The sequence below is a fragment of the Bison bison genome, unplaced genomic scaffold (assembly GCF_000754665.1).
Source record: "Bison bison bison isolate TAMUID 2011002044 unplaced genomic scaffold, Bison_UMD1.0 scf7180017864213, whole genome shotgun sequence".
Taxonomy (NCBI): domain Eukaryota; kingdom Metazoa; phylum Chordata; class Mammalia; order Artiodactyla; family Bovidae; genus Bison; species Bison bison.
Window position 1 is genome coordinate 6,418,480 of NW_011494785.1, and position 10,188 is coordinate 6,428,667.

The 10,188-nt window shown below is 48.2% G+C and overlaps 1 protein-coding gene across 1 annotated transcript in view; it reads left to right on the forward strand.

The window, feature by feature from the left end:
* The first annotated feature begins 4,950 nt into the window (after positions 1 to 4,950).
* The window catches only part of MICALL1 (MICAL-like 1), a 34,508-nt gene continuing 29,270 nt past the window's right edge, over positions 4,951 to 10,188 (forward strand). The window contains exon 1 of the mRNA XM_010845223.1: positions 4,951 to 5,023. Coding sequence (XP_010843525.1) covers positions 4,951 to 5,023 — 73 coding nt within the window. The remainder of the gene's footprint in view (positions 5,024 to 10,188) is intronic.

Sequence of the window (10,188 nt, forward strand, 5' to 3'; positions counted from 1 at the left end):
GTGGTGCTGGAGAAGACTCTTGAGAGTCCCTTGGACAGCAAGGAGATCAAACCAGTCAATCCTAGAGGAAATCAACCCTGAAAATTCATTGGAAGGACTGATGCTGAAGCTGAAGCTCCAATACCTTGGCCACTTTATGCGAAGAACCGAATCATTGGAAAAGATCCTAATGCTGGGAAAGATTGAAGGTGGGAGGAGAAGGGGATGACAGAGGATGAGATGGTTTGACTGCATCACCGATTTGATGGACATGAGTTTGAGTAAGCTCCGGGAATTTGTGATGGACAGGGAAGCCTGGCATGCTGCAGTCCATGGGGTCACAAAGAGTTGGACTCAACTGAGTGACTGAACTGAACTGAACTGATTTCTTCTGGGTACTAGAACTACCCAAGGCTTGGTGGAGTTATCCCCTCTAAGGCTCTGATTGGATGCCCCCTAGGAAATTTATTTTAGAAGAGAGTTAGGTCCTGTTCTGTGTACTCATGATATTATTAGATGGGATGCTGTCATCTGGCAAATTAACAACATCTGCTCTGACACTGGCCACAAATTTAAGTTTTCTCTTAGGATCACTCAGACTCAGTCAGAGCAATGAACTAAGTCTCAATCAAATACTGTAACCTGTCATCTATTAAAAGGAAAAGTTCCACAATTATGGGATGGATCTATATCGTTAACATCAGGCTATGATCATTTAAGTTTAAAAGCTCCTGTATGTTGGGAACAATTAAATCATACTAAGGACGATCAACCTAGTTACATTAGGAAACGAGGCTAGATGCCTTATGAACTATGCTTATTATTACCCTTAGAGACAGTGATTGGTATGGAACTGACTAGGTCAGATGACCAGAGATTCACTGGATTGCATCTAATGGAACTCAGTACATTTGTGGCACTAATTTCTGGCCTTGGCTTCTACTGGGGTGGATAGGAAGGCATAGCCTGGGAGTCCCATGAACTCAAGGTTGTATACGCAACAAATTAGAGGCAACTCCAGCCAATCTAACATTAATGTGAGCTTGATGAGTCAAGAGATCTGTATTCTACTGGTATGACCATTTAACAGCTATTTTTGTGCCTTCAATAGGATTAGAGGATATAATTGGCCATATTGAAGTCTTAAAAACTTTGACTCAACAAGCTTTACATGATAGTAACCAGGCTTTTAGCTTATTGAACTCTGAGGTCTCTATGGTAAGGAAGGTGGTGCTACAGAAGCACAAGGCCCTTGACACCTTACAACATCTCAGGGAGGTACCTGTGCCATAATTCAAACTGAATGCGGTGTTTTCATACCTGATGAGTCCTCTGATATAACACATTTGATGAACCATATGAAAAATCAGATTTCTGCCTTAAGTGACCCATTCCCTAGTCTTGAAGATCTTTAAAAACAAACAAAAAACAAAAAAACTGGCTTGGTATGGGAGGCTCATAGCTGAAATATTTACTTATAAGGCCACTAATGTTATTAGCTAAACTGTTTGTATTTTGCCTGATTTACAAGATTATTGTTTCCTGTTTTATCAAGTGTATAACTGAGCCTCCCATGAAAATAATGATAACTAGACAAATGCATAGCTTGATATGTGATCAATGGTAATAGTGTAACTCTGGATATGGGAAGATGCATTGAGAGGGAATACTTTCCTGAACCATAACTAGAAGACAGGTGTCCAGAGATCTTTGACTATTATGACCTAGTCCAGTAATAACACATTGAGTAGTCCATCAGCAAAATCTTCTCCAGAACTAGGAATGGGCCTTCCCAGCAACGTGGGACAAAATAGTCATGAAACGCCTCCTAAAGTATAGCTGGATTTATGACCATGAGGGGGCCCTATCAACTACAAATTGGCACTGGCCAAGAGAATTTTCCAGCAACTGAACCACAATAACAAGAGCATTTGCCATCTGCCTCTGCAGAGACTGAACCTTTTGCTGCTGCAGCTGCTGACCTTCAAGATCCCCTGAGGGAGTTCAGGGTGGAGTGAGACATTTTCAGGTGGACAGATATTTTCAGGAGCTGATTTCATGATCCCAATCCCAACATCTCTTCATACCTAGAAAAGCATTAAATCCCTTCATGACGACATCAGCAGAATGGTGACTGGCGGAAAACCCCTTGTGAAACAAGCACTTGATTGCACTGAACTCCACCCTCACCAAAATCTTATATACTGACCTTGCCCCACTACCTCTTTGGAGCAGACTCTCAGAGCTATCTGAGGTGCTGCCTCCTGGGATGCAGTGCTCATTTTGCCCCAAATAAAACTTAACTCACAACTCTGAAGTTGTATGTTCTTTTTAGTCAAGAATCCAAAGTCTGACCAGCAACTTTCCCGACGGCGGTGGATAAGGAAAGCAGCAAGTCCGCCCGGTTCCTACGGCTTTACATTCCTGTCAAATCTGCAGCTGAAAAACCCAGCTTTCTGTATTTCCGGCCTCGCCCTTGATTAGGATACCTCCCTGCTGTTCCCACCCCCACTCCTATATCTCTCCCTGGGGCTAGTGGACCTAGAGGGTGGACTTCTCCACTGTCTGGTCAGGCAGGGGGCCCAGCTAAACTTGTCCTGACACTGCCCTCTTAGAAGCCGGGAGATTTCAGGCAGGTTGCTTAACTTCTCTGGGCCTCTGCTTCCTCATCCGTCAATGGAGAGAATAGTTCCCCCCACCTGCCTCCCCGGGAGGCTAAGTCTCAGCACATGGAGCTGGAGCCAACACCCGTGTTGGCTGTTTCTCTCGTCCGTCCCACCTCTGCTGTGTTGCGTCATCTGGAGATGAGGTGTGCTCTCGCTCACATCTGTTCTACTTACAGGAAAAACAAGTTGCTTAGAGCTTCTGCAGAAAAGTCTCACTTTCTGTTTCAGACGGGAAGAGCTGCCTTTCTCACAGTTTGGTGTAGACAGTCAGGTAAGCAGGAGACAAACCGTCCTTTTCTAGTGTCTGACAGCCTTGGCAGGGGATCTGACCTTCTGGCTGACTGAAATCTCTCCAGCCTGATAGCCCCTTCCTTGTCACTCGGTCCTCAGAGGGGAGATGACCTTCCAAGGTCAGGAAGTCTCAGAAACCATTTCCCACCCTGCCTGCTTTTCACTAGCAAAGCTGGCCGGGTTGATTCTGAGGGATAGTTGAGAGGGCTCCAGCACCCATGACCTCTACTGTAACCCCCAGTCACCCCTAAAGAGTCCAAACCTAAACGGGGACTGGCTTTGCAGACCCAACTATAAGTCAGGCCCTCTGATCTCCCACCCCCTCCTTCCTGCCAAATTTCTGTCCCCAAGCCCCACTGCAGAGCCACAGGAGCCCAACTTTTAGGGCCTAGAACATTCCATTTGCATCCAAGCACCAAACTTATTAGCCTTCAGGAAGAACCCCAGTACCAGTCCCGTTTATTGCTGTCAGAAGTGAGTTGGAACAGCTGCTGGGGGCTGTGGACCTGGGGTCCCTGGAAGGGTTCTTGCTCAAAAAGCTCACTGGTACATAGCAGTGAACGAACTTTCAGTGAAAATAACGTGTGCAGAGGCGAACCTGACACAAGGCAGGCCTCAGTCCACCAGCAGCACATCCTTGTGGTGAAAGTTTTTTTTGAAGTCAGAGCCAGACAGAGTCCTGACCACCTTTTGACAGCTGTGTGGCTTCGAGCAGAATTTACTTCTCAGAGTCTTACCCTCATTGTAAATGGGGATCACGTGACGCTCACCGAGTTGTGAGAAATCAAAGAGGGGATGTACATCAATAAGAAAACATCCCCCCCAACAACACACACACACACACACACACACACACACAATGTCTAGCATAAGGTTCGTGCTCAATAAAGATTAGCTATCAATATTCTCAAGGATCTCACAGTCCAATGGGGAGAGACACATATACACAAATAAATGCCACATAACGGGAGCCACTGTTCAAATGCCACGTTCTCCATGCAGCCTTCAAGGATGTACCCTCAACCCCCGGACAGGAGAGGAGAGGCTCCTTGTGGAAGTACTGTGGCGCTTTGTCCATTTCTATATCACCTCCCTTGTCTTGTCGTTCTGTGAATGTTTATTGTGATTATTTACATTCTGTCTTCCACACTGGCCTGCCAGTGTCTCCAGGGTAGGCCTGTGGAAAGTCCTTTCTGATACTGGCAAGGATATCCCCTTTCAGTGCAGTTCAGTCACTCAGTTGTGTCCGACTCTTTGCAACCGTGTGAATCGCAGTACGCCAATTCAAGGGTGGGATTCTGTAAGAAGACCTGGAGTTGTGGCTTCTATCTGGGTCTATCAGGGAAGCCTTCAGGGAGGAGGTGACATCTAGGTTGGACCTTGATGGCTGTGTAGGATTTGGAAAAGCAGCAACAGGCATTTCAGGGGAAGCCAAAAGGGGCGAGGGACAGTGTGGCAGGCTGAGACCTCACAGGCAGTCTGTAACTTGGAGAGCAACGGTCAGGGGGATGGGGTTCAGCCCCAGCCTCTCCTCAATGGCCTCTACCACCTTAGATGAACACCTTCCCTCCTTGGCTCCAGTCTCCTATACTCGGAAGGGCTTTGCTAGATACTCCCTAGGGGTCCTTTCCAGCCTGGATATTTCAGTGGCTGCTTTGACCTGTCTCCCTTCCTGGGACAGACTCAGAAGGCAAAGTATTTCCCGGCTCAGAGAGAACCCTCCCAGTGATGGGCAGTTCTGGTTCTCTCTACTCTGGAAGGTTCAGCTGCAGAGTTGCTTCATTTTGGAGTAAGGATGCAAACTCACTTGCGCAATCCCAGACAGATTTTCCAGAATGTGTCTATGTGGGGAGCAGTAGGGCCTGTGGAGAATGGCTTGGAATAACTGCCTATCCTAGACATTGCTGGGAATCTATGGGACTCGACTCATCCCAGGTTGGCTGGGGCAGGGATGCAGGGTGCTGTCCTGACATGATCAGGGCATGCCTCTGGCCCACTGAGGATGAGGAGAGCTATGAAGCGGCTGCCACTCCTGTCTCCGGAGCTTCCCACATGCCTCTCGCTGCCCCCAGGCCCCGGCTTCCAAGGTCCCACAATGCTCCTATTGTCCGCAGCTCTGCCAGGCTGCCCCCTGGAGAGCAGCTCAGAGCCAAGGGCCTGGGCAGGGCCCTGATGCCTGGGGTACAGTCTGGATTGGGGTACAGTGTGGTCAGACCCACATGGATCTTGGAGTCGGAGAAGCTTAGAAAAATGAAATCCTGGAATTGGAAGCTCACAGGTGCCGGGGCTCTGGGCTGCCTAGACTGGAGGGATGGCCCAGTTCCTAAAGTCCTGCTCTGTCATCAGTTCACTTTTTCATGATGAAGTTATGCTTGTTCTACCTGACTTACCTGGATTTCTCGTCTTCCAGTGATCTTCTGCGGCCCTGGTGCTGTGTGAACAAATTTCCTCTTGCTCATTTGGGGCTGATTTTATTTTAAAATTCGAGCCCCATTTGTTTCTAGCACCATCAATTAAACTGCAAATAATGTTGTGTTGGTATGGGAAAGTTCTCTTGTTTTTTCAAGTGACTGGTTAAGATTATGACCGGAGCAAGAATCTAAACATTACTCAACAACAAATATTGAATGATTCCACTTATAGGAGGTACCTAGAGGAGTTGAAGGCTTCCCTTGTGGCTCAGCTGCTAAAGAATGAGCCTGCAATGTGGGAGACCTGGGTTCGATCTCTGGGTTGGGAGGATCCCCTGGAGAAGGGAAAGGCTACCCACTCCAGTATTCTGGCCTGGAGAATTCCATGGACTGTATAGTCCATGGGGTCACAAAGAGCCGAACATGACTGAGCGACTTCACTTTCATTTTCAGAGGATTTGAGGGCTTTCCTGGTGGCTCAGTGGTAAAGAAGCTGCCTGTCAACGCAGGTGACTCGAGTTCAGTTCCTGGATTGGGAAGATTCCTTAGGAAAGGAAATGAAAACCTACTCCAGTATGCTTGCCTTGGAAATCCCATGGACAGAAGGAGCCTGGCAGACCTGGCGGTCCATGCCATGGGGTTGCAAAAAGAGTCAGACCCGACTTAGCGACTGAACAACAACAAGGAGGAGGTGAATACATAGAAAGTAAATATTGGTCGCCAGGGGCTGGGCAGGGGCTGGGGGAAGGGCAGTGGGAGTCAGTACTAAATGGGTACCAAGTTTTGGGGTGATGAAAATATTCTAAATAAAATAATGATAATGGTTGCACAACTCTGTGAATATACTTAAACTCGCTGAATTGTACAGTTCACAAGAGTGAATTTTATGGTATACGAATTATATCTCTAAGCTGTCATTTTGAAGTTACGCCTGCTGTTGTTACAAATTCAAACCATAATGACTTGTAAAAAGTGAGTCTACCACACTCCTATCTCACTCCCAGAATGAACCACTGACAGCATTTGGTTAGATTTTTTCCCTTTCTTCTTGATGTTTTAAAATTCCATGTATCTGCATATATAAATATGCAGATACATATACATTTATATACATAAATATATATGATATATATATATATATTATATGGGCTTCCCTGGTGGCTCAGTCGGTAAAGAATCCGCCTCCAATGCGGGAGACCTGGGTTCGATCCCTGGGTTGGGAAGATCCCCTGGAGGAGGGCAAGGCAACCCATTCCAGTATTCTTGCCTGGAGAATCCTGGTGGACAAGAGGAGGCTGGTGGGCTAAAGTCCATGGGGTCACAAAGTCTCGGACATGACTGAGTGACTAAGCACAGCACAAGAGGTTCCCCAGAGGCAATGATATTCTTTTCCCCTCAGATGCTCCAGGTCCCCTCTATGGCCGTTCCTCTCCCCTTCATCTTTCTGAAATTTACCCTGAGATTTGCATGTGAAAATAAATGTAAGCTAGGGGACTTCCCTGGTGATCCTGGTGGCTAAGATTTCAACTTCCCAACGCAGGGGGGCTGAGTTTGATTCCTTGTCAGGGAATTAGATCCCACATGCCACAACCAAGAGTTCATCTGCCATAATTAACGAGTCCGCACGCCGCTGGGAAGATCCTGAGTGCTGCAACTAAGACCCAGAGCAGCCAAATAAACAAATACATGAAATAAATATATATATATTTTAAATGTAAACTATAGGTCCTGGTCATGCATTCACACAGCCATTCCCATCCGTGCTCAGTCTACATTAGCTCCCTACCCCTTGGGCTTTTTTTCATCCTCCCTTTACACTCCCTCCTTCACAGCCCTCCTGCAAAGCAGGCTGGAAGGAAGAATGGGAAGTAAAAAGCATTGCACCCTTTCCCAGACTAGTCAGGGTTCTCCTTAGACGCCTGTTCTTCCTTAGGGCTTCCTTTTCCCTTGCCCCTCATGCTGGACAAAGAGTATTCACTAGTCTGTCTCACTCATCACACCAGTCAGCGCTTCCCTGCCTAGATCCTGCCCGGCACTGTTACTGGGAATTTTTAGAAGAAGTCAAACTACCTGCAGTGACATCTCTCACTGGCTTGCATTTGACTTGCTTTCTTAGGGGGATGGGTATCACTCAGCTCAAATGTCCCCACCACAAGGAGGACTTCCCTGGCTGCCCTGACTGTTCCCATGGTTCTCAGTCACACTGTCTTGCTTTATTTTCTTCTAAGCCCCTTTCACCATCTGAAATGATCTTCGCTGATTTACTTGTTCCCTGCCTGGCTGGCCCTCTAGAATGTTAGTTCCATGAGGACAGGGATCCTGATCTGTTAACACCCCACCTCCCCTTGAGCTCCCCAGCCAAGAAGCAGGTGCTTGGTCAAAATCTGTAGGATCCATGTTTGAATATAAAAGCATGCACAAGGTTTGGAAGGCTTGGCTTCAAACTGACAACCGTGACTGCATCATAGGAGGGGACTGGGGTTGAGGGAGTCAGTCAAATAGGAACTCTAGCTTTATTTTGTTTTAAAGTTTTTGATAAGGAGAATGTATTTACTTAATGGATAGTTAAAAAAATAAATACACCAGATGAAGGGCCCAAATCCCTCAGTCCTAATCCTGAAATTGTGGCATGATTTGGGCCCATGACCTGACTTGTGTAACTATCTGTGGCTTCTGACCTCACCTGTAAGCACAGTCCCATCTCTCACCCGAATCCTGGATTGACAGTCTGCATAGCATTTTTACATTCATTATCTCACCTGATTACCCACAACCCTGGGATGCAGGCACGGCAAAGATTATTATGTCAATTTTATAGGGTAAGAAATTGGGGTTCAGAGGGGTGAGTTGTCTGGGCTGTGGTCATGCAGGCCCTTACTTCCTATCATGGTGAGCTGACTCAGATAATGAGTTTATAAACCCTACAAAGGCTAATTAGGACCCAGAGTCTGGGCTGGGTGAGCTATTATCATGGCAATGGGATCAAGGTTAGATCTGAAGCTGTCTTCAGGGACTTGAAGGGAGCCCTTTAGGCCGGTGAGGACAGGATATAATCCCTCCTGGGTTTTAATGAAGAATACTGGTGGTCTTTGAAGGCCAAGGAGGGTGCTGGTATCAGAGTCCTGAGCCCAGGTCTCTGATTTAGTGAGAATACCTGGAACCCTCCTTTCTTAGAGTTGCTTTCCCACAGCGACAGGGCCGGAGGTGGCAGGGAAAGGCTGGTGAGGGGCCAAGAGGGCTGGCCAGGCAGCCTGGCTCACAGCGGCCCTTTCCTAGGTAACCTAAGAGTCTGTGTTCTGGGCAAAGATGGTGGCCTTCCAGTCTTGTTACAGATCTAGGGTGTGAGGTTCCCCCAGGTGGGCCACCTGGGGTGCCCCACCCTGAGTCATAATTGTATTCTGGGCTGGAACTCAGTGAACCTTTGAGGAAGAAAGTGAAAGAAAGTGAAGTTGCTCAGTCATGCCAAACTCTTTGCGACCCCATGGATAGTAGCCTGCACCAAGCTCCTCCGTCCATGGGATTTTCTGGACGGAGTACTGGAGAGGGTTGTCATTTCCTTCTCCAGGGAATCTTCCCAAACCAGGGATCGAACCCAGGTCTCTCACATTGTAGACAGACGCTTTACTGTCTGAGCCACCAGGGAAGTCCTGAGGAGGAAGGATTCCCCAAATCAGTGTCTTTCCTCCATAGTTTACTCAAAAAGTCCAGGAGACAAGCTGGGTAACAAAACGTTTACAATCCATTTTACTGCATTGTTATCAGGCACTGGGTATCAAGTTAGAATTTATGAGTGATGACTAATGGTGAGGCACCTCTTACTCCTCTCAGCCACTGTGTAAAGCAGGAATTACCCCATTTTTAAGATATGGAAGCTAAGGTTCATGGAGACACAAAATCACATGGCTGAGTGAGCAGGAAAAGCCAGGATTCAAGCCCGAGTGGATATGACTCCCAAGCCCATTCTCTCCATTCTTCCCAGGGCTGATGGCTGACAGAAATGATTAGGGCCCTGCTCCTTCCTTTGGGGAGTGGTGAGACAGACTCATCCTGGCTTCAAAGTGATGTCACCGCCACGGCAGCCTAGTGGAAGCTGATTCATCTCTCCTGGAGGTCATTAGAGGCTTCTGGGGAGGGTGGACCCAGGTCTTGATGGGGGAGCAGGAGAATGAGGCTTCAGAGGTTCCAAGGCCAGACACCCAAGGCCCCACCAGACAAGGGCCTGCTTCCCATAGGTCCTTCCCATGGGACCCCAATCCTCCACCACTCCAATCAGGATGCCCCAGTGGGGAGGGGTGAGATCCCGGAGCCTACACAGGGGGCAAGGAAAACTCTGCAGGACCCATTGTGAGGCTCAGAACATCACTGAGTAGACAACGGGACTGACAGTGGTGATGGGGGGTGATGGGTGATGGGTTCGATGCCCGGGTTGGTGATGGGTGGGTGGGGGGATGGAGTCTACGCCTCAGGCTCTGGGGAAGAGGGGGAGGTGGTAGAACTACCTCGAAGTCAAGGGTGCTTTGGAGTGGTGAGAACAAAGCTAGTGGTCATCCGGGGGTGCTTTGGGGTCTGCAGAGGAACTGCCTGATTGACTTGAGGTGGGGGGAATGCCTCCTCTCAAACTTCAGGCCAGGGGAATGTGAAGGATTTGCAGGTTCTTAGGCCAAAGAGTGGGAAGCACTCAGGATGGGAGAAAGAGTTCCCAGTGGGCAGCGTGGGGGAGGTGGAAGAAGTCATTGTGGGGAAGGGCTAGTTTGCGGTGGGTGATGGGTTCAGGGGCCATCTCAGAGCTCTTTAAGAGGGGGGACCTACGGTGGGGGGGTGGGTGACCGGGATCTCCAAGG